Source organism: Neophocaena asiaeorientalis, unplaced genomic scaffold (genome assembly GCF_003031525.2).
Source record: "Neophocaena asiaeorientalis asiaeorientalis breed wild unplaced genomic scaffold, Neophocaena_asiaeorientalis_V1.1 scaffold960, whole genome shotgun sequence".
Lineage (NCBI taxonomy): Eukaryota > Metazoa > Chordata > Mammalia > Artiodactyla > Phocoenidae > Neophocaena > Neophocaena asiaeorientalis.
The window spans coordinates 78,896-103,803 of NW_020173498.1; the positions used below are offsets into that span (position 1 = coordinate 78,896).

General features: G+C 39.4%; 1 protein-coding gene across 3 annotated transcripts in view; it reads left to right on the plus strand.

Annotated features, from left to right (window-relative positions):
• The first annotated feature begins 4,342 nt into the window (after positions 1–4,342).
• MAK (male germ cell associated kinase) overlaps positions 4,343–24,908 on the plus strand; it is a 42,735-nt gene continuing 22,169 nt past the window's right edge. For all 3 annotated transcript variants that reach the window (XM_024747554.1, XM_024747555.1, XM_024747556.1), the window contains exons 1-7: positions 4,343–4,929; positions 10,505–10,559; positions 11,585–11,706; positions 13,925–14,004; positions 16,599–16,731; positions 21,445–21,616; positions 22,608–22,775. In XM_024747554.1, the coding sequence (XP_024603322.1) occupies positions 4,829–4,929; positions 10,505–10,559; positions 11,585–11,706; positions 13,925–14,004; positions 16,599–16,731; positions 21,445–21,616; positions 22,608–22,775 (831 nt within the window). In that variant the 5' untranslated portion in view covers positions 4,343–4,828. The remainder of the gene's footprint in view (positions 4,930–10,504; positions 10,560–11,584; positions 11,707–13,924; positions 14,005–16,598; positions 16,732–21,444; positions 21,617–22,607; positions 22,776–24,908) is intronic.

Genomic DNA, 24,908 nt, shown 5'->3' on the forward strand with positions numbered 1-24,908 from the left:
GGGGACCCATAGGCAGTCTGTCTTTTAAGTTACATGTACTGCTTTTGACTGGTAATCTGTTTAGGACCTTCCTATTCTACACTGATAAAAATAGTTGTTTATATGCTATCAGTGAGTAGGTACATGGGAGTAATGATTTTTTTAAAAAATCCTTTACCTTTATATATCTATGCCATTAGGCCATTATCCTTATACTTTTAGGGGGATAAGGGGACAGTTGAAATGGTCAGCTTCTCACCTTGGAGAGCTGTTTATTTTGTATTGAACATGACTCAAAAGAGGCCTTTTTAAAGTTTTGTTTGGGAGCATAGTATGTAAACTTGTGTTACTTAAAGGTTAGTAAACTGGCCCAATTCTCTGAGAGCCACAAATCAGAGCTTTTTAAAATCTATGTCATATCCATAATCTTTACCCCTCAAACGAAAGAAACTGGGAAATGGCTGTGTCCCTTACTTATTTTTCCCTGAATATAAGTATCCTATGCTATAGCACTGGAAACAAACTTTGCATTTCCAGTGTTTACTTGGAAGATGAGTGGTTAGGCCCGGAGTGCAGTTTCTACAATAGCCACTCCAAAACCGGTTGGGCTTCCAGGACAATGCAGAAAGGAGTCAATGACTGAATGGTCTGTTGTGCTAACAGTACTGATGATGGTGGGCTGATGGTCTTAACAGTGGACCGGAAAGAGGCAGTTAATCCCACTTTTGCAGGTTGTTGAGCCGCTGCAAGGGAAAGTTTCAATGTTTCTGGCACCTCTTACCTCTGAACTTCTCTCCCCATCTGTGCCGCTCCCTCTTTCACTCCCTTCTCAAGCCATTTGTCCTTTTCCAGAAGTGCCTACATAACTGCCTGCCTCTCGGACCCTCAACGCCTGTCCTCAGTGAGGTGTTAACAAGAAAATAACCTGTTGCCTATGCAGCAGATTTGCAAAGAAAAGAAGATGCTATTTATCCCATTAAAATTCTTAATTAAATAATTTGGGGGGGTTGGGTAAAACTAATAATTTTCTTAAGGAACTCCAGGAAGACTCCCTTCTCCCCCACTCACACTCTTTCCCTTCACTGTTTCTGGCCTATAATTTTTCACTAAGTCCTTCCAGGTATCAGGACGAGACAGATGTAGCCCCAGGGTGTAGCCAGGGTGGGGCGCACCCTGTGCACTTTCCCGGTTGTTTATAGCATCTTGGCGTTTTAGGGTGAGGAGTTAGGAATCTTTAGGGGGTGGAGGGGGTGGGCAGCTTTCATTGCGGGGTAGATTCTACATGGTTTGGCAGCGGAGAGGGGTGGTTCCTTTAGCTGCACCAGTGATTGTAAAAGCTGGCAAGAATGGGTTGTTTAGCAGCTGGGACTGCACTAAAAACCCAAACAGCTTCAGGCTAATGCAAGTATTCCACTGACTCCATCACTGATTCTCTGACTGCTCATAGGTCATTTAATCCCTCAGTGTTTTTACTGTATAATTTTACTGATATGATAAACACCATGGCCTTTTGGACAAATGTATTCTCTGTATTGTTACTTAACCAGAAAGAATCAGTAAACCTCTAGAAAGCACATTTCCTTAAAAGAGATAAGTGTATGTCACCTTAAACAGAAAAGCTAGAAAAGAATGTCAAGCAATTTGGGGATTCCCTGGCGGTTCAGTGGTTAGGACTCGACGCTTTCACTGCGGTGAATTCAATCCCTGACTGATGAACTAAGGTCCCACAAGCTGCCCGGTGCAGCAAAAAAAAAAAAAAGAAAAGAAAGAAAGAAAGAAAAACAATTTAACATGCTGATAATAAAATGCAAAATACTGATTTAATAAGAGTCTAAGTGATCAGAAGAAATACACTTCAGAGTCCATGTTTTGTTTAATCATAGCACGGGGTACAAAACAAACCCCCAAAGAGCTTTCAAAATTATATTTCCTTATCCAGATAAAGGAAAAATGAAGAAAAGCAAATACACGTTTTGGTCAGGAAATATGTGAGGAGGCGGGGGTGTTACCTTTCTCTATATTAATGCCTTAATATTTAGAATCTGTGTCTGTGTATAATGTAATGGCCACTTACAAAAGAACTTCGTTTTCAGGCAAATGGGGAACCATTTGCTGGCATGTGTTAAGACCATTTGCTCAGATTTAAACTGAGAAAAATGAAGGAACCACTAAATAGAACTGGAATTTATTATTGTGATCTCTTTTTCAAGATCCTGGCCACAGAGTTAGCATGGCCTAAACTACCTCTCATGTGCCTTTGAAGTGGTTATTATCTATATGAAGTAAAATAAATGACAAATTAACACATACTCCCTGTTATTTAAAAGCCCCACAGCTTCTTCCAAAGTTTCCTGTGGACAAATGTGTTCCTGTATAAAGGAAACAACATAGTGTTAGCGCACTTCTCTGCCATGTTTCCTCAGAAAGCCTATTTTTGGAAGCCTTAGGTACTTTGACAACTAAAACATATTCTTGTCGCTCCTAAATTTCTGCATCTAATAGAGAAGCAATTTTTATGACTTTATGTCGTGGAGATCATGCTACAGTGAAAAAAATAATAATCTTTGGGCTTCCCTGGTGGCGCAGTGGTTGAGAGTCCGCCTGCCGATGCAGGGGACACGGGTTCGTGTCCTGTCCGGGAAGATCCCACATGCCGCGGAGCGGCTGGGCCCGTGAGCCATGGCCGCTGAGCCTGCGCGTCCAGAGCCTGTGCTCCACAACGGGAGAGGCCACAATAGTGAGAGGCCTGCGTACCGCAAAAAAAAAATCTTTGAGTGAAGCACCAGATTATAAAAGGCATATTATTTTTTGGCCACACCGCACGGCTTGTGGGATCTTAGTGCCCAACCGGGGATCAAACTAGGGCCCTCGGCAGTGAAAGCATGTAGTCCTAACCACTGGATCACCAGGGAATTCCCTGTAAAAGGTATTTTATTTATTTTTTTTTCAAATTTATTATTTATTTTTGGCTGCATTGGGTTTTCGTTGCTGCGCACGGGCTTTCTCAAGTTGCAGCGAGCAGGGGCTACTCTTCGTTGCGGTGCACAGGCTTCTCATTGCGGTGGCTTCTCTTGTTGTAGAGCACAGGCTCTAGGCGCACGGGCTTCAGTAGTTGTGGCTCACAGCCTCAGTAGTTGTGGCACACAGGCTCAGTAGTTATGGCTCACGGGCTCTAGAGCGCAAGCTCAGTAGTTGTGGCACACGGGCTTAGTTGCTCTGCGGCATGAGGGATCTTCCCGGACCAGGGCTCAAACCTGTGTCCCCTGCATTGGCAGGTGGATTCTTAACCACTGAGCCACCAGGTAAGTCCCTGTAAAAGGCATTTTAAAACAAACTATTTGATAGTGCCAAACATGTTGTTACACTTTGTAACTAAGCATACAGCCTTGTAACAGAATGACAGAGATTTTTCAAAGCAACATAAGAATGATAAACAGGTATGAAATGCGAAATTGTTCCTTGAATGCAGAACTAAGACAGAACAATGGGAGGAAATTACTGAACGCTCTTTTAATGAGGTAGACACTAAGGCTTTATGTGCTTTGTGTGTTTTCTTTAATCATAGCTACAAAATCAGAACCTAGAGAAACTTGTACCCTTCAAATATATACAGATCCACAATCCCTTTTCTGTAGTTTTGAAACCCTCAAAGCTCTGAAAGATGAATTTTTAAAAATTAATCTGGGGCTTCCCTGGTGGCACGGTGGTTAAGAATCCGCCTGCCAATGCAGGGGACATGGGTTCACTCCCTGGCCCGGGAAGATCCCACATGCCGCGTAACTAAGCCTGTGCGCCACAACTACTGAGCCTGCGCTCTAGAGCCTGCTTGCCACAACTACTGAGCCCACGTGCCACAACTACTGAAGCCCGCGCACCTAGAGCCCATGCTCTGCAACAAGAGAAACCACTGCAATGAGAAGCCTGCGCACCGCAACAAAGAGTAGCCCCCACTCACCACAACCAGAGGAAGCCCAGCACGGCAACGAAGACCCAATGCAGCCAAAAATAAAAACAAACAAATAAATTTATAAAAAATAAAAAATTAATCTGTGCAAATTCATCTGCAACAGAACATGACCCGAATGACGTGAGGTCATTTACGGTCTTCATTTATTTTACGTAGTGTACTTTTCAAACATTTTTCTACAGGTACATTAAGATGCTGCTTGGGAGGTGTTACGCACCATATTACTTTTCTAAAATACGCAAATTCCTGGATTCCAAACACGTCTGGTCCAGGAGTTTCAAATAAGGGATTATGGTTCAAATTAAATATGATGCAAACATTGATTCAAGGAATGGATTTAGTAGAGCGTCTGACTTCCCAAAATCTGATTTGGACTAATACAGATTACATTATATAGTCAGTAAAAAAGCAATCATGCAAATCATTAAGCCAGTATTTATTGACCGTTCATGGGATAAGTAGCATGGCACTGTGTAAATGAAGCATTCACCAGTGAGTACCATCAGTCTTTTATAGGTGAACACCATTCGCATCGCACAATTGATTTAATGACACATGCTTAACACGTTGGTATTTATAATTTTCCTAGGTTACCAGTAAATTTTTGGAAGAGGTTCTTTAATGAAAATCCCTTTTATTCTTGTTTTGCTTTTTTTACAGGGTGTTCATAAGAATGGAAGCACTGTTTCCTTGCCAGATTCCTTATTGCTGTATCTTATGAACCTACATAATCTTGGGGAAGAGCCTGTGCTTAATGATGACAAGCCTGTCACCAGTGTAGCAACAACAGTCTAAGGGCAAAAACGAACAAAAATAAAGAAGCATTTATATTCAACAAGGAAGTCATTTCAGTCAACAACTGTGCTGCATTATTTTTCCAAGATGAACCGATACACAACCATGAGACAGCTGGGGGACGGCACTTATGGGAGTGTGCTGATGGGCAAGAGTATCGAATCAGGGGAGCTGGTGGCCATCAAAAGGTACCATGGGCAACACTGCCAAGTTTGCCGATCTTTCTTTTCCTTTGCTTGCTTGAGACTGTATACAAGTACAGAGAGAAGTCTGGTTTAGACCCCATGCTCGTTAGGCTAATATGGAACGCCATTCTGGAGAAAACACTGCCAAAAAGGAGTTCAGCTGACCCCCACATATGTTAATTTTCTGATTTGTCCAGCTACATGGACAAATCAAAAAATATAAGGGCTCTGCTTTTCATGCATGATACATTTGAACTGAAACTGAAGGTAACTGTGGAACTTAGAGCTGAGTACAGAGTAGAGCTTATTGTTTCTTTGAAACAATACGTCTCAAAATCAGATGGTATTCATAGTATCAAACTGAGCTCTGAGTGGCATATGGAATTTTCCCGACCTTACCAATTAAATAGAGTTAATTATTATTATCTTATTTCTTTAATCCACTGTATTTGTTATCTATCATATGTAAAAAAAAAATTACCCCAAAGCTTAATGATTTAAGACAAGAACAAACATTGATTAATTCACAGTTTCTGTGAGTCAGGAATTTAGGAGTAGCTCAGCCGTGGTTCGGGCTACAGGTCTCTCGTGAGGTGACAGTAAGAGGTGGGCCAAGGTCACGGTCATCTGCAGGCTGAACCAGGGCTGGAGCACCCATGCCCAAGGTGGTTCACTGTATCAGTCTGCTGGGGGTGCTACAACGAAGTACCACAGACTGGGTGATTTAAACAATGCATTTATTTCCTCACAGTTCTGGAGGCTAGAAGTCAGAGATCAAGGTGTCAGCTAACATGGTTGGTTCATGTAAGACCTCTCTCCTTGGCTTGTAGATGGCTCTCTTCTCCCCATGTCTTCACATGATCGTCCCTCTGTGCATGTCGTGTCCTCATCTCTTCTTATAAGGACATCAGTCATATCGGATTAGGACCTACCCTAAAGACCTCACTTAACCGGAATCACCTCTTTAAGGTCTACCTCCAAATACACTCTGAGGTACTGGGAGGTCAGGACTTCAACAAAGGAATTTAGAGCATCATTTGGCTCATACTTGGCTTCTGTGGCAAAGGTTAAGCCACAGACTGGGTGGCTTAAACAGCAGAGATTTATTGAGACAGTTTTGGAGCCTAGAAGTCTAAAATCAAGGTGTCGGCAGCGTTGGTTTCTTCTGGGGGCCGGGAGGACAGGATCTATTGTAGGCCTTTCTCCTTGGCTTATTCATGGCATTTTCTCTCTGTATCCCTCCCACATCAGCTTCCCTCGATGCCTATCTCTGTGTCCAAATTTCCTTTTTTCATAAGGACAAAAAGAGGCCTCAGTTTCTCTCTATATGGGGCTCTACAGACAGTCACTTGAGTGTCCTCATGACGTGGCAATTGGTTTCCCCAGAACGAGTCTTGGAAACTGATTACAACATCAACTAAATGATGATGATCTAAAATTTAAACGCTTTAACAAATGTTTATCAAATGTTAAAAACTTTACACTCTCATGATCTAAAACTTTACATATGTGAGAAAATACTTTTATAAAATATTGTTAAATAGCCATTATTATCAAATAAGTAAATGTACAATATAGAATAACCAAAATGAAAAATAGGAATAAGAAGAAACTTCCCTGACTTGAAAGGTGAAATATTACAGGTACTTCTTGTAAAGTTGGTTTTAAGACCAGAGTGCCTGCTATATCCCCTACTGATCAAGATTGAACTCGAGACCCTAACTAAGGCAACAAGAGAAAAAAATAATAAATGAGGTGTAAGTATCAGACAAAATGAGATGAAATCATCCTTATTTGTGGGTTAAGCAATTATGTAAATTCACACAGATAAATACTTCATTACACATAAATAAAGTTATACGTAAAAATATCTTTAAAAGGACTGTAAAGATTTACATAAACTTCGTGAAAGCTGTGGCTTCCGGGGAGAGGGGGTAAGAAAATGAGAATGAGGGTTGGGTCTCGTGGTATCATTTAAGGTTATTACCGTTGGTTTGTTTTCTATAACAAAATGTTCATTATTCCTTCTGTGTGGCAAGATCATGTGTTTGTTTCAGTCTTCAATTTCATAAAATGGGGAATTGGGCCTCACCTGCATAGAGCTGGGTAAGACCTTGAGAGAAGTGAGAGGTCACATCCTTTAAGCAGTCAAATAGATTGAATGCTGAGAAGAAGTCATACGTGTATAATTTAGGAAAGCTTTCGGTGTATGAAATTAAAAAAACTAACCAAAAGTAAATTAAATAGGGATTTATTTGTTTCACATTGTAAAATGTTTTGAGGTAGGCAGCCCAGGGCTCATACCTTGTCTCAATGCTGTTATCACAGACCTAGGTTCTTTTGTCTTCAAAACATAGCTGCAGTAGGAGAGGGTGTGGAGAACAGGGAACCCGCCTACATTGTTGGTGGGAATGTAAATTGGTGCAGCCACTATGGAGAACAGTATGGAGGTTCCTCAAAAAACTAAAAATAGAGTTACCGTATGATCCAGCAATCCCACTCCTGGGCATATACCCAGACAAACCTATAATTCAAAAGGATACATGCACCCCTGCATTCATAGCAGCACTATTTGCAATAGCCAAGACATGGAAGCAACCTAAATGTCCATCGACAGATGAATAGATAAAGAAGATGTGGCACATATATACAATGGAATACTACTCAGCCATAAAAAGGAACGAAATAATGCCATTTGCAGCAACATGGATGGACCTAGAGATTATCATCCTAAGTGAAATAAGTCAGAAAGAAAAGACAAATACCGTATGATATCGCTTATATGTGGAACCTAAAATATGACACCAATGAACTTATCTGTGAAACAGAAACAGACTCACAGACATAGAGACCAGACTTGTGGTTGCCAAGGGGGAGGGGGTCGGGAGAGGGATGAACTTGGAGTTTGAGATTAGCAGATAGATGAAAACTCATATATAGAATGGATAAACAAGGTCCTACTATACAGCACAAGGAACTATATTCAATATCCTGTAATAAACCATAACGGAAAAGAATATGGAAAAGAATATATATAGACATGTAACTGAATCACCTGGCTGTACAGCAGAAATTAACACAACATTGTAAATCAACCGTACTTGAATAAAATAAATTTAAAAACATAGCTGTAGCAGTCTAGGCCTTGAGTGTGAATTCCGAGTAAGAAGAAATAAGGAAGAGCTGAAACAGTTACTGTCAGTCAGTTGCTGTACTTTCTTCTCATTAGGAAAGCAAAAGCTTTCCCCCACCCCTCTCCAGAAGACTTCTGGTTTCTCCTCAGTGGCCAGGAGTGTGTCACGTGGCACACGTAGCAATAAGAGAAGCTGGGAAACTGAGTACTTAGGTGGCCATTTTGTATCCCTGGGTTAAAGCTGATCTATGTTAATAAAGAAGAGAAGAAAAGTGGCTCTTGGAAAGACAAGTCATAGTGTCTGCCACATTCAGTATCTACTATGTGCCAGACAGTGTTCCTACCCTAATTAAAGACAGAGTAAAAATGAATGAGAAGAGGATGAGTCATTTGGAAGGCTTGCAAAAAGTTTAAAAATTCATTCAACACGTAATTGTTAAGCTACGATTACACTTGGTGCTCGGGACAAATGGGGATGGGATAGATGAGTTATAAATAGACCAACAAATTAGAAAAGTGACAACACAAAAGATGATAAGTCCTATGATGGGGGGATACCGGGCCTATGGGAGCACAGAGAAGCAGTGCTGGAGAGGTATCTTGGAAGGCTTCCCCCATAAAATGAGATCTCGAGAATGACAAAAAATTCTCAAGAGGAGGGGAAGAATATTCCAAGTTGTAAGAATAATATGTATGAAGGCCTAGAAGCAAGAGAGTTTTTCCCTTGAGAAATTTAATTTAGGTCACTGGTAAGAAACCTTGTGGTATCTGCTGCCATCTCCAAAAAAAATCTGTAACAGAATTCATTCTAGGGGGTGTTGGTAAGATCCCCGCACCTCATTTAATTAACAAATGTTACTAAGCTCTCTGCCCTTTAAGGACCTGAGAGGCTATTCCATTCCTGAGGATCTCCTGTTTGTGGGACAGCTCCTCAGGACCCCAGCTGTGGGTCTCGAAATCCATCCATCCATTTAGTAAACATTGATTGAGCACTTACTATGTGCCAGAAACTGAGCAGAAATGTGGAGGTGTCCTCAAGGAGCTTGCGTGTGAGGAGAGGGGAGAAGGACTAAACATAAAAGTAAACCATATGGTATGCAAGAAGGTGGGTAAAGTGCTACGGGAGAAAAAGCAGAGCAGGAACGGTGACCTCACAGCCATGAAAATCAGCTCCCCGGCATTAAAGGAACAAGGATCGACCTGAGGTGGTCTCTCATTTCCTCTAACCAGCCCAGCTCTTTCTAGCTGTTTCTGTCTGGCTGAATCTTCTTTTTTTCAGCCTTCACATGCTGGCACCTTCTCTCTTTCAGGTCTCATCTGAAATACTGCCTCATCAAAAAGGTCTGGGGCCTGGCCAATTCATCTCATGATCCTGAAAGCTCATTTGTATGTCTGTTTTGTGTTAACTAAAGTCTATTTCCTGTGAGATGGGAAGCATCAGGGTAACCATCTCTGATTTCATCACCCTGGCATGTCGGTGTTGGATGAATCAATAAATGAAAGAGAAGATGGCAGGGAATCTAAAAGGAATTCTAACAAATTGGTTTAATTTCTTATAATTAATTCCTTTAGAAATCAGGCTAATTGTTTTGCAAGGAAACTTCTGTATTTGCTGCATATAGATACATGCATTACCTTAGGGTAGTTAGTATATGTGGATGCAGCTAGTACAGATTTTTAAGAAGAATAAAAGTTTCAATTTGTACTAAATTTTGAAAAGGAACTTGGATATATTAACTAGCCTCTAAAACACTGGATTAAAACTTCTATAATTACTTTTTAAGAATCATAGAGATTATATGTATAGTTTTGCATGGATTTGATCAATTTACTAAAATACTATTATACTATATTTGAATGACTTCTATTTTATTTCAAATTAAGCACTGTGCTAGATTTGCTTTTACCATTTTAGCAAGACATTTATAAATCTATAGTACTGAAACGTATCTTTTGGTAAGTTGGTAAGCCCTTAATTTCTTCAAGCTCCTTCATAAATTTCTAGCGCCTGAATGAGTATAACTGAAATTCTGATTCACTAAGGATATTTTAGAGATAATAGTAGTGATGCCCTTCATACCTTATTGTAGCTGACCACAGATACCAGTAAAAATAAGGACATCTACAATAGCATTTACTGGGTGCCGAACTAAGCAGTTCACGATAGGATTTTCTTATGCAGTAGTTCCTACTTTATAGCTAAGCAGTCTGCAGCACAGAGAAGTCATTAGGCAATTTGCCCAAGAAGTGACACAGTCATGAACCTGCACCAAATGGCCTTGAGATACACAGAAGGGAGATGATCTCCTTTTAAGGAGGAAGGAAAAGAGATATCACAGCTTTTTGCCCAAAGTGAACTAATTATAGAGTAAGAAAGCCAATGGTGTAAATTGTGTCTTCAAATCCCCGGTCCCCACACACTAAACTTTTCTTTTTTTATTGCAGAATGAAGAGAAAGTTCTATTCTTGGGATGAATGTATGAACTTGAGAGAAGTTAAGGTAAAATCCCAGAGGTGAAAAGAACCCCAGAAGGCCTTAGCTCTACCTCACATGTGTCTCATTTCTGAGGATGGTAGCTAAGAAGATGGTTCTGTTCTCTGCGGGAAGCAGACCAAAGATAAATATATTTCTTATGTTTTTCTTTATGTTCCTAATTTCTCATTTCTCATCAGAATGTCAGTGGAGAACAGAAAGTTAACTATACCCTCATATTTAAAAGTATACTCTCACTTTTAAATGAGCATTTTAATCCATATTATCAAAGGAAAGATAATTTTTTTAATTACCACATACCATTTCTTTATATTTTATGTTGTATAACTTGGATAAATTTTTGGAGACTTTTGCATGGCTTTCCACATAGTTAAGGCAGAAAAAATTAAACCTATTTAATGACCAAGAAAAAAAAAGTGACAAATGTTTTGTAGCTATTGTTGACCTGGTTTATTTTTGCACTTATATTCGTTACTTAGACAATTACTGCTTACTTTATATTATTTAATTTAAAAATATATATAATTATTTATTTATTTTTGGCTGTATTGGGTCTTCGTTGCTGCAGGTGGGCTTTCTCTAGTTGCAGTGAGCGGGGGCTACTCTTCGTTGCGGTGCGAGGGCTTCTCTCATTGCGGTGGCTTCTCTTGTTGCATAGCATGGGCTCTAGGCACGTGGGCTTCAGTAGTTGTAGCTCACAGGCTCTAGAGCACAGCCTCAGTAGTTGTGGCTCACGGGCTTAGCTGCTCTGCAGCATGTGGGATCTTCCCAGACCAGGGCTTGAACCCATGTCCCCTGCATTGGCAGGTAGGTTCTTAACCACTGCGCCACCAGGGAAGCCCACTGCTTACTTAAATAGATGTTCTAGATGTTTCTAGACATGGAAATTTTTATAGATATTAAAAATTCATTAATGAATTTAGAAGAAATGGAAAACTACTTAAGGTACTTATCATCCTAGCATTGATGAGATTGTGCCAACTTCTATAACTTTGCTTTAAGAATTTTAATGCTCATTTGCTCTATTGCAGTCTCTGAAGAAACTTAATCATGCCAATGTGATTAAACTGAAAGAAGTTATCAGAGAAAATGACCATCTTTATTTTATATTTGAATATATGAAAGAAAACCTCTATCAATTAATGAAAGACAGGTATGTCTTTACGAAAACCTTTTCCTTATTGTCTCCTCCATGAGTCCCTTGGATCCCTTCATTATGTCACACTTGGCAATGTACAGATCTGTCAGTCCATGAGGTAGCATTAAATTAGTTATCTTCATCAAAGGATAATATCTAACGTTGAAGGACCATCATTTTTCCGTGGTAATAACTTAAAAGTCAAGGTAAATATTTCATATAAGCACACTATCTATCTATACTTTTTGAAACAAAAATCTATCTATAGTTTAATACCCAATAATAAAGCTGGCCTTGGGCAAAATCGAGAAAATTTTTTCTTACTCTCCCAAGCATCTTGCAAACGGTTAATGAAGGAATGGAGGAAAGAATGAAGTTGCTTTTAAGAAAGGATCTAATACACTTGTTTATTAGAATGCTTAAGTGAATCATAAAAGTGTGTTACCAATCCCAAGGAAATTCTCATTTTAATTTTTAAACATACGAACAGAATCTCTAAAGAAGGAGAGTTTCAGTCATCTGCCATGAACTTGGAGAGGATAACATTTTGGTGGTAGCTGCTGGTCACATCTGGGAGTTTAATGTCCATTTTGTCTGTTTTTAAAGCCAGAGTTGTTCAGCAAAAGAGCCTAAAATATGAAATGAATTTCCCAGTAGAATGAGGTTGATTTCTCTCTATTTCTTACACACACACACACACACACACACACACACTCTCTCTCTCTCTCTCTCTCTCTCTCTCTCTCAAGGTCTAAGAATAGTCAGTGAATTTTTCTTTAATCATATTTTTCCCTCTTTCAAAAAATACTGTATTGAATGCCTGTTATGTTTCAGGCTGATATCATTATGACATTAATAGCAGTTAAAATAAATGTAAAGGATATTCTACCTCTCAAATCAGTGTTTATTTTTCTAGATTTCTTTCTATCTCCTGTATACAGACATGCATACTTTCTATGTAGTTGTAATTTTAGTGGTGATACATTTTTCTGTTTGATTTATTCACTTATAGGCACTTTTTTATATTAATTAATGTATTTATTTATTTATTTTTTGGCTGTGTTGGGTCTTCGTTTCTGTGCCAGGGCTTTCTCTAGCTGTGGCAAGTGGGAGCCACTCTTCATTGCGATGTGTGGGCCTCTCACTATTGCGGCCTCTCCTGTTGCGGAGCACAGGCTCCAGGCGCGCAGGCTCAGCAGCTGTGGATCACGGGCCTAGTTGCTCCATGGCATGTGGGATCTTCCCAGACCAGGGCTCGAACCCGCATCCCCTGCATTAGCAGGCAGATTCTCAACCACTGCACCACCAGGGAAGCCCTATAGGCATTTTTTAATGCTGATACATAATCTTCATAGTTAACATAGCTAGTGTGTTCTGTCAAATGACTATACCAAGCTTCACTTACCTCTGAACTATTTAAAATAAATAACTATCAATGGGAGAACAGGTTGGTAATTACAGTGTATAATACTGATGTCATTATTTTGTAGCCATTAAAAGTGATAATTATGAAGATCGTAAGAGTGCTTATAAGTGAATAAAAAACAGAAACCAAAGTTGTATTTATGTAACATTGACACCTAATACAAAAGTTATACACACAGATGGATTAGGGCTGGATTAGAATGCTGAAAAATCAAAAGAGTTTCCTTGTCAGGTGGTGGGATTATGGGTAATCTTCTGGGCTTCTAATAATAATTTATGCTCTTCAAAATATATGAAATGATAAACATATCCATGGTATACTGAGATATAATTTTGAAGAAAAAACTAAGTACATGTAAATACATGAAATATTATACTTTCATATGATTTTAAATATATATATAAGTGGAAGTGGTGAATGCAATTGCAAATGAACATTAAAAAGACTCAACTTTGGAATTTCATGATTCAATTCTGGATTTCTAAATTAAAAGGAAATTAAAGTGATATTGTTTAGAATACTATTCAATGTCAAAAGTATAAATTAAACCATTAACAATTGTACATAGTAAAGGGCTATTTGAGGTTAGTGGTATTTTCACACTTTGTTTTTCGTAGCTTAACTTCCTGAAATATTGTTTTTGAGGATTAGTTTACAAGCCTTTTTTATTCAAGTAAACTTCTTTTCCATGTCAACTGAAGACCAATATACAAAACCTCTGCTCTGATACTGTAACTGTACCTTTAGTGTACAGCATTATTTTTACAAATTGAATTCATCACTGTTTATTTGTTCATTTCTTCACAGAAACAAGTTGTTCCCTGAGTCGGTCATCAGAAATATTATGTATCAAATATTGCAAGGGCTGGCATTTATCCATAAACATGGTAGGTTTCATTGCCCTGCCCCTTTAGATTACTGTCACGGTCGTGCATAGGAATTGTATATAAACTGTTAAATAATATTGGATAACTACAAGTTTGGACTATGTGCCTACTAACTGATAGTTTTATTTTAAAAATTCAGAATTTCTATAATTCTATATAAAATAGAATTTCTAAAATCTGTAACTATCTTCCCTCTATAGCAGAATTTTTTTACAGTTTGATCATCAGCCTTTAGTCTCAGTCATCATAACCCCATCCTGCTACCTCATTCCACCTAATTTTACCATGGAAATAAAAAAAAAAAAGGTCCCTCTTTTGGAAAAGATTGGAATGCTTTGATCTATCATGATCAATTATTAACACTTAAATAGTTTAAAGCACCTGTGCTATGGTATTTTCAAGTTTTCCTTAGTATTTACACTTAGTTGTTTCTATATGTGGAGAAATTATTTTTATGCATTTCTTATTTATGTAATCTTAATTTACAGTTTTTTGCGTTATCTATCAAACCAAAATAAAGTTAATATTATTACGAAAAATTTTAGTGATTTAATGATCATTAATTTTTAATGATTCTAGTTTAGCATCACTAGATGTTTAGATATTAAATTAGGATAGTTTATATCATACCATTGCTGTATTCTGCACATAGGCATTCAAAAATCACCATTATTAGTCTCCTCTCATGTTTCATCCGATATTTTATATTTTCTTTTCTCCTTTCTCTTTTAACTGCTACAGGAAATAATTTATTTTCTAGAAATGCTATGCAGAATTCCATATAAACATTGTAAGAACATTCCTGAATCCCCAGGGTTTTTTTGTCTTATGTAAACTATTAAGGTCTTTAAAAGCCTAAAACCCATGAAAATATATTACAATCCATTGATAAAAGTCAGTCATTTATTAATTACATGGAATGTAAAGGATATATGCTATTTTACTTGTTCATATTGGATTCCTGATCTTCAACTCATTTTTAAACTCTGGTCAGCATGGTTAACTCTCGATATTTGCCTGTGTTAATTTATGCTAATGGAAGCAAGTGTGATGTGGAAAACCAAAAGCTTCAGGAATTCTCTGATTTTTGGAAAGAGTTTTGTGTTTTGCTGATATTTTTTAGGCTAGTAATAAAACTGGCTTAGATTCCTTGGATATTTATCAACTATCAGCAACTTCAGAGCATAAGGGACTGAAGGAGGAAACCAGCTTGGAATTTTAAAATTGTTGATGAAAGTAAGTAACATATGAGTAATCTAGAGTTGGCTTTATAAGTGCCTACATAGTGATCTGGGAAACCAGACTCCAAGAACAATAGACATTTTTACAAAAGCTAAATTATTCTTGCCATAGTTCGTAAACATCTCAGATGTAATCCTTTGAGAAAATAGATATTTTAAAAACAGTAGCTGTCAAAAGAAATGGACTAATATTTTAGTTAAAGTTAGGACCAAGTTACCAATATATTTATATTAGTGAGGATGGGGAAAACCTCAACTGTGGTTTAATTAAGGTTTTATGGATTAATGTCATTTCACCATCACACGTGCTCCCATTCCTGTCTTCATATTATGAAATTACGATGTGTTTCTCTTCGAAGTTAGCGAAATGGATGGATCTCAGTAGCTATTTTGAGTAAGGAGTACCAGGTAAGCAGAGTACAAAACTGTTGTAGATGTCACGGAGAGCCCACGCTGGCTTTGAAGGAGTTAAAAAAGTTTAGGTTTAGAAAAGTCTTCCTAGCTCGAATCTGCATGAAAACCCTCTGATGATGATGATGGTCACCTACAATTGATGACCAGGCCCGTTCTTAACTCTCCACCCTGCATAGTCATTAGGATACAAGTCATTTGTGTACAATCAGTGTGCTTTACCTACCCCTTAGACATTTGCAAGACATTTGCCCTCATTTTCATTGGGCTGCCATGTAGCTTTGGTAACTAGCCATTTATTTTATATATTAAATTGGTAAATAAGCATTATAATTATTGGGGTTGTTTCAACAAGGCAGCTACCAGGGGAGAACTGAGCTGTTAAATAATTTTAAAGGAAGGAGTTGATTCAAATGTGTGGCGTTCTATTTGTGTTTAATGGACTTCTCAAAGTGATTATACTCAAGGAATCGCAGGTTAAACTACAATGTGGTAGAGCAGTGATAAGACCAGCTTCACTGACTGAAGCCTGATATGCAGTGCTCCTTGAGCTTTCACTGGACTGCTTCTCTCCAAGCTTCAACCTCCTCATCTGCTACCCACTGGTGATCATAATACCTCCTTAAGGGTGTTGTTCAAATTAGCGGAGATAGTCATAATGTGGCAGTATCTAACCCAGTGCCTGAACTCACCGGATCCACAAATAGAAATACATGTGGATATTTATTTTTAATGGCCATACATACTGTATGAACTTCCTCGCCAAATTATTTTGAAAGCAGGGTCCCCACCTCCCATCACTGTGTAGACAATAAATATGGTTTATTTTTTTCCTAAGCTCACCTTCCTAATTAGAACAGAGAGGCTCAGCTATCTTGTTAGTAAATCAAATATGTCTAGATACGATGATTTATTATTGTTTTTCCTCTCTGTATTACCAAGGCTTTTTTCATAGGGATATGAAACCAGAAAACTTGCTTTGTATGGGCCCAGAACTTGTGAAAATTGCCGACTTTGGACTTGCAAGAGAATTAAGGTCACAGCCACCGTATACTGATTATGTATCCACCAGATGGTGAGTAGTTTTTAGCAACGGTCCAGAGGCATATGTCTCTGTTGACGCTTTCCTACAGTAGATCGTTACACATCTTTCTGGAGGTTCCATATCAAGTATTTAAAGCAAAATGTAGAACTGAATTTTTTTAATATTCTTTGGAGAGACAGAAGGATTGCCTCATGACTCTTGTGATAAATGAAAAGGGAAGGAAAAAGGATTTCACGCATCCATTCATTCATTCAACAAACATTTACTAAACCCCTGTTATGTGCTGGATACTATTTTAGGCACTGGGAACACAGACGTGAACTAAACAGAAAAGAATCTCTGCCTCATGCTCCTTACATGACAGCCAATACATAAACAAATAATGTCCTGAGTTACCAACAGAGAGACATACACACGTTCATCACAAGCCACGTAACAGTCCCATCTTGCACACTACCCAAATGTCCATCACCAGAGGCATATATATTCACCCAGTGGACTACTTCACAGCAAAGAGAATGAAAGGCCTACAACTACGTAAACAATATGATGAATCTCACAGATACAATGTCGTGAGCAAGAGGCCAAACAGAAAAAGGGCACATATTATGTGCTTCCATTTATATAAAGTACAAAACTAGAACGAACCTGTTAAAAGTCAGGATAGCAGTTACGTGGTCGGGGTAGGGGCAGTAGTGACTGGAAGAGCGCAGAGGAGGGTCCCTCTGCGGAGCTGATAACACGCAGTTCCTTGGTCTGGGTGCTGGGCCCATGGCTATGTTCTAACTGTGGAAATTAGGCAAGCTGTACTCTTAGGACATGTGCATTTTTCTGGACGTATATTGTATTCCAATAAAAACAATTAAGAATATTTGAGTATCAGATAGTGATACATATACATCTCTACATGTTATTATACAGAAAAATTAAGTCTGGAAAGGGACAGGGGATTGGAAGAGACAGGGGAGGGAGGGGGTATGTTGCTGTTTTCAACAGGCGGTCTCACTGATGCCTGGCTGCGGAGATGCTGGGAGGCAAGAGGCTTTCAGGCAGAGAAAATGCTGAGCGTAAAGGCCTACAGACAGGAGTGCCACCGTGGACTCTGCAAAGAGCAGAGTGAATAAGGAGGGTGGGAGCAGGAAATGAGGTCAGAGCCTTTGTGGGGTGGCCGGATGTAAGGACTGGGGTGTCATGCTCATCGGAGAGAACCAGGGGGCCCCTGGAGGGCTCTGAGCTGCCGTCCTGAAAAGGGTCTAGAGGAGCAGAGGCAGAAGCAGGGAGACCAAGGAGGAGGCTGTTACACTATCTTGGGCAGAAAATGACAGTGACTTGGATCTGGTGGCCATGGAGGTGGTGACAGGTGTAAGATGCTGGGTGTGTTTTAAAATAGAGCAGATGTGATTTCCTGGTGAAGCAGATGTGGGGAATAAGATGAAGGAGTCAGAGACTTCAGGGTCTTTTCCATGAGCAGCCAGAGGGCTGGAGTCAGCCCTGATGGAGACGGGGCTGCTGTGGAGCTCGTGGGGGGAGGCGCAGTTGTGTTTCGGGTTGAGGGGTGCCTCTGAGACAACCACGGGGAGATGTCACGGTAGGCGGTGGGACCTATAACCTGGGGTTCAGGGAGCAGGGCTGGGCTGGAGATGTAAACTTGGGACACCTCAGTGTTAAAAAATTACAGGGTTGGGTGAGGTCACTAAGGGACTGAGTGTGGTTAGAGAAGAAAAGAAGTCTGAGGACAGAGCCTGGAAAGAGTGACAATATGTCCCGGTTTGCTGCGGACAGTCTTGGTTATCAATAGTTTCGTTAAAACAAGCTGGGGGCTTCCCTCTGGTGGCGCAGTGGTTGAGAGTCTGCCTGGTGATGCAGGGGACACGGGTTCGTGCCCCGGTCCAGGAAGATCCCACATGCCGTGGAGTGGCTGGGCCCGCATACCGCAAAAAAAAAAAAAAACAAAACAAGCTGGGACACGTCTGATCGACCTCCGCTGTATGCTTCCCGATTCCTCCCTGGTCCGATCTGGTGACATAAACCAAGTTCACACTTCAACACATGGCTAATTAACAATGCCAGTTTTAAATGAGTGCCTTCCAACTGGCTTCGAAGAGAAAAATCAGTTACCTTATTTCTAATAATCATTTGATTTTTTTCATCACAATTCGGAGAATCAAAGTGAAGCTTTTGGAAGGTCATTCCTTGAAAAGTGAAATGTCTGACATTACTATGAATGCTATTTAACTTCACTTAAAACCTTTGAAAATAAACTTATTTTTGCCATGGTAATACAAGTTTTAGTGAAGTCTAGCATCACAAAAAACAGTATTCTTACTAAATTAAGAAACCCAGAAAGCAGAAATTTATTTGGATTGGTTAAGATGCATATCTATTTTGTAACTGCATCCAAATAAGCTGCTAAATTTGCATTCTACCGATCAAAATAAGCTGCAGTTGTCAGAATTTACACATTACACATACACGCAGAGGGTAGCCGCACTGCAGAATCTTCGTGATGCTATTGATGTTGACTACAACAACGGCTGCAGCACGGCTGTGTGTGCTTCCTCCCTCTGCCGTCTGTCATTCGAATTTTAGAATTGTAAGTCAGTTTAAATGATTTACAGTGGTATCTAGCTTTTTTTGTAAATAATCCCTTCATATTTTGGTTACATTTTGTTTCAAATCACTTGGAAATCTTCATTCAGAATTTTTGATAAATGGACGCCAAAAGCTTTTGAAGTTTATGGGAAACTGCAATTATTGAAAATGAAGTTTGCAAACAGGAAGATAATGACATTTATCCCTACAAAAGCAAAGGAGGAACTGAACAAATTAAATAAGAGCTCAAAGTGTACTAGTTTTATCTTTGTTTGTTTGTTTCCTGCGGTACGCGGGCCTCTCACTGCTGTGGCCTCTCCCGTTGCGGAGCACAGGCTCCGGACGCGCAGGCTCAGCGGCCATGGCTCACGGGCCCAGCCGCTCCGCGGCATGTGGGATCCTCCCGGACCAGGGCACGAACCCGTGTCCCCTGCATCGGCAGGCGGACTCTCAACCACTGCGCCACCAGGGAAGCCCTAGTTTTATCTTTTTTAAATGTATAATTAGAATTGGAAAATCTCCTCTTGCAGGGAAGAATCTTTTTAAGGAGCTTCTATTTTCAACTGGGTAAATTTAGATTCTATACTGAAATGGAATGAAATTGAGAATACTTGTTTTCAGTATCTAAATTTGGCAAAACATTCAAAACAATTTTGTCTCCTAAAAATATCAAAACATAATAAAAAGTGTTGGCAAGGATGTGGAGGAACTGGAACCCTCATTTGCTGGTGGGAGTGGAAAATGGTACAAAACAGCCTGGCAGCTCCTCAGTAGTTAAACATATAGTTACCATGTGATCCAGCAAAACCCCACACCTAGGTATATACCCAAGAGAAATGAAAACATACGTCCACACAAAAACTTGTATACGAATGTTCACAGCAACATTACTCATAATAACCAAAAAGTGGGAAAAACCCAAATGCCCATCAACTGATGAATGGATAAACAAAATGTGGTCTAGCCATACCGTGGAATATTATTCAGCAATAAATAAAAGAAGTACTGATATATGCTACAACATGGATAAACCTTGGAAACATGTTCAGTGAAAGAAGCCAGTCACAAAGGACCAGACAGTGTATGGTTCCATTGATGTGAAGTGACAGAACAGGCAAATCCATAGATAGAGAGCAGATTAGAGAAATGGGAGCGCAGGGCTATTGGAGAGGTGTGGGGTTTCTTTTGGGGGTGATGAAAACGTTCTAAAGTTGATTGTGATGATGGATGCACAACTCTTGTGAATATACTTAAAGCCACTGAACTGTATGCTTTTAAATGGATGTATTGTATGTTATGTGAATTATATCTCAAAGCTGTCCAAGAAAGCTACTCTGAATGGAAGCCAAAGGACAACACTGCAAAGCATTTAGGCTGAAACGTTTATGCATTTCAACATGGAAAAAAAATTGAGAATATCCTCCACCAGCTACCTTTGCCTTATAAACAGTATTTTTCTAATTAAAAATATTATCAATTAAGGAATTGAGTCAATTGAGGAATCAGCGCTTTCAAACAGATAAGCCCAAAGAAAGATGGATAAACAAGCACAGGGAACTATATGCAATATCCTGTGATAAACCATAATGGAAAAGTCTACAAAAAAGAATGCATATGTATGGATAACTGAATCACTTTGCTGTACGGCAGAAATTAACACAACATTGGAAATCAACTATACTTCAATAAAATAATTTTTTTTTAAAAAAATGGGAAAAAGCTCACTACACAGGGATAATCTTCGTTAATCTTCTGTTTTCGATCCTTCACGTGAATATATCAGGATTTAATGTGTTGTAAAATTATACGACTGCTCCCATTCAGAACGTATCTGCTTCCATTCAGAGCTTCTCCGCCTTTTCTTAATGTATTATATAGCGTTTCCACATTTATTTGTTGGAGTCCCTGTCTTAGGCCACTTGGACATTTCGTTTATAGTTGTCTTGAGCGCCACTACTTGCTTGTGGTCAGGAAAAATGCGTGCTAGTCAATATAATCCCAACACATTGTGCAGACAGATGCCTGATACACAGAAGGCAGTTAATACCTGGTTCTCGACTGAAATGCCTGACCAAACAAAATCCTACTGCCATTCCACCTCTGAAACTACAAGCACAATGGCCTGTTTTGTTTTGTTTTCCGTTTTCATAGGTATCGTGCTCCTGAAGTTTTATTAAGATCTTCAGTTTACAGCTCTCCCATTGACATGTGGGCTGTTGGGAGTATAATGGCTGAACTATACACGTTAAGACCACTTTTCCCAGGGACAAGTGAGGTCGATGAAATCTTTAAGATTTGCCAAGTTTTAGGGACTCCCAAAAAAGTAAGTACTTTTGTCCTTAAGTTGTTATAACTTTTGATTATTTGTAACTTTGGGGCAGCTAGCTGATATTTTCATTTTCAAAAAGGCTTACGCTTTAAGGGTTAATTTTCTTATCATCAGTCTTTTTTTGTATTGGGATGGGATGAGGGCTGCAAGAAGCCAGAATCCCACCAGACTGTAGAGAAAAGGGGCTTACCTTCCTTTAAGAACTTAAGGGAAAATTCTCTATATTTAGAATTCTATGTATTTAACTTTGGTCTGATGACCAGCCGATGACTACATGCTTAGCCTCTTTCCTACGTGTTCTGTGAATGTCCATTGGGATCAACGCATTAATGCCAGGTGTCCTGGATTTTATTTTCTCTTAACCTTTTCTTGTTTACATTTATATACCTCTGCCATGGATATTTAATTTCTTGAACTGAGTACTTTTCAATTAACTATTGCACTCAGCTAGACTTCACTTTCTGAGATGCACTTATTTAATAAGTGTAAGTTTGTATAATTACACCTGAAGTAAATGAGCGTGTGCCTCATAGTTAAATTACTCAAGTTAACGCAGCTATTAAAGCTTTAACGTAACTCATTTCCCAGCTATGTGCAGTTTTTGACATTGGATGCAATGTATAACATATAATGAGGATCTCTGTAATAATCAGTGTCTTTGTACATCGCTTGTCCTTACTTGTTCAGAGCCACCTGGGTACCATCATCACCATCGAGATCCAAAAGACCAGAGTTTAACATTTTGAAATTTATGAAAGTGCTTTCTCATTTTTTCCCTAATTCTCAACTCACTGTTCTTTCAATACTGTTTATAGCACTGAATTGTGTATGTGGTCTGGTATTTCATTTTCACATTTATTTATATGAGTCAACATTAAAATTTTCATACACAAGTGATTTTTATATTATTACTCTGTTTTAAATTGATCATTAAAAACAAATTACTTATTGCCTCCCCTCCCCCACTTACATATTCCTTAAACAGAGTGACTGGCCGGAAGGGTACCAGCTTGCATCCTCTATGAATTTCCGCTTTCCCCAGTGTGTTCCTATAAACTTAAAAACTCTTATTCCCAATGCCAGTAGTGAAGCTATTCAGCTTATGACTGAAATGTTGAGTTGGAATCCAAAGAAACGACCAACAGCAAGCCAGGTAAGACAGATCTCCCTGGTATAGTTGTGTGTGGGGGTTTGTTTGTTTTTTTAATTTGAGGTTTTACAATATCGGGGATATTTTTCTTTACAAAGGCAAGTCTATTTTCAACCAGAGTTTTACCAAGAGAATTAAGCCCTAAAGCTTAAGGCATCCAGTGTATGTTATGATTTAACTTCTAGGCATGTAAGATTCTTGGGAGAATTGCAAAAATAGCCACTCCAATGATTTTCTGTTTTGTGGTTCAAATGAGGAACTCTGTGGAGGCTGAGGTTGAAAGGAATTAATCTCTAATGGTAAAAATTCAGGCATGTCGACACTTTGATCTCTGACTTCTAGCCTCCAGGATGGTGACAAAATACATTTCTGTTGTTTAAGCCACAAGAGCCTTAGAAAACTGAACGGTGAGGATAACTGTCTGGGGGAATAAAGCTGTATTTCTCTGGCTTTTGAGGTGGGGGTAGAGGCATTTGGATTTACTATTCCACTTAGATGACGTACACTAGGAGAAAAACGATCCCTCCACCACCACCAAAGGAAATAAGTGGTTGGCTATGAAGGCACAATGGATTCTGGACAGAGAATGAATGTCCACTTCAATAACCTTTCAAGGAAGTTTTGAAATCACTATTCTTTCAATATTTACTGAGCACAAACTAAGAAACTAAGTGCCTGGTAGTATGTTAGGTGGTTGGAATTTCAGATATGAATATACGACCCCTTTCCTGGCCTGGTGGAACATTCTGCAAGTACTCAATTTTCTACCACACTTTTTTGGGGGACAGAGGGCTTTGATAATTGAGAGACAGTTAACAGAGAGATGTATAGGGATGATCCTTCCACCCAGAGGAAGGATGGTGGTAAAATTTAAGGAAGAATTTGCAAAGGAAATGACATTTACACTAGGCATTAAATATGTTGGAATTTGCTCACACTTTTTTTCCATCCAGCATCTTCCTTTCCCTTCTTTCTCTGGCAAAGTGATAGAGCTCTAAACGTTGAGGCAGTGGCAGAACTGGAGGATGAATGCGAATGGGGGAATGGTGGGAAATGGGCTAGAAAGACAACTGCGAAATAACAAAAACTCAGATTTAGAAAAATGTTGACCTGATTTGCACGGGATGGTTTGTATTTTCTGGATGACTCCAAATGTTTATGATGAGCTTGTGTTCATTTCATAGTTTAAAAGAATAAAGAAGAAAGTAAAAGTCAAAAAAAAAAATTCAGGCACGTGACAAGCTAAGTAGGAAGAAACCTGTCCCAGGTAATAAAAGAGCATCTCTTCAGTTAGACCACCTAGTAGACTTTCCGACGCCCTCCTACCGCGTAGAGGACTCGGGTTCCCTCGACACAGCAGCAGCAGCCCTCCTCAGGACTGCAGTCGTGCTCCCTCTCCGGCTCCCACAAGAGGGCAGTGTGTGATACCCGTGCTTGGCTCCTTTGTGACCATACCCTCAACACCTACAGATGAATCCTGTCTCACGGTCTTAAAAATGCCATGGTTTTATCTGCAAAGGGCTTAACTTAAAAAGTCATAACAGGGGCTTCCCTGGTGGCGCAGTGGTTGAGAGTCTGCCTGCCCATGCAGGGGACACGGGTTTGTGCCCCGGTCCGGGAAGATCCCACATGCCGCGGAGCGGCTGGGCCCGTGAGCCATGGCCGCTGAGCCTGCGCGTCCGGAGCCTGTGCTCCGCAACGGGAGAGGCCACAACAGTGACAGGCCCGCGTACCGCAAAAAAACAAAAAAACAAAAAACAAAACAAAAAAAAGTCGTAACAGGCTTTATGGTATTCTTATTGTTATTTAAATGTAAATTGAGGATTGAAATAAACCAAATAATTATTTGGCTTTTAAAAAATTTAATTTGAGACGATATTTTCTAAAGGTCAACTGGAAGAACAAATAGGAAAGAATAGCCAAGACAGGTTTGAACAGTAATAAGTAATCAGAGCACAGTGGTAGGGTTAGACAGCTTGCCCTATCAAACGTTAAAATAATCTGTGAAGTGATAGTAATTACAACAGTGGGGTACCGGCATGAGGTACTTACAGTTGCAGAAGCAGCAAGTCTGTGTAAGGTAAAATCTCTCTATATATATGTGTATGTATCTGAAAGACTAGAAAGAAGTTCTGA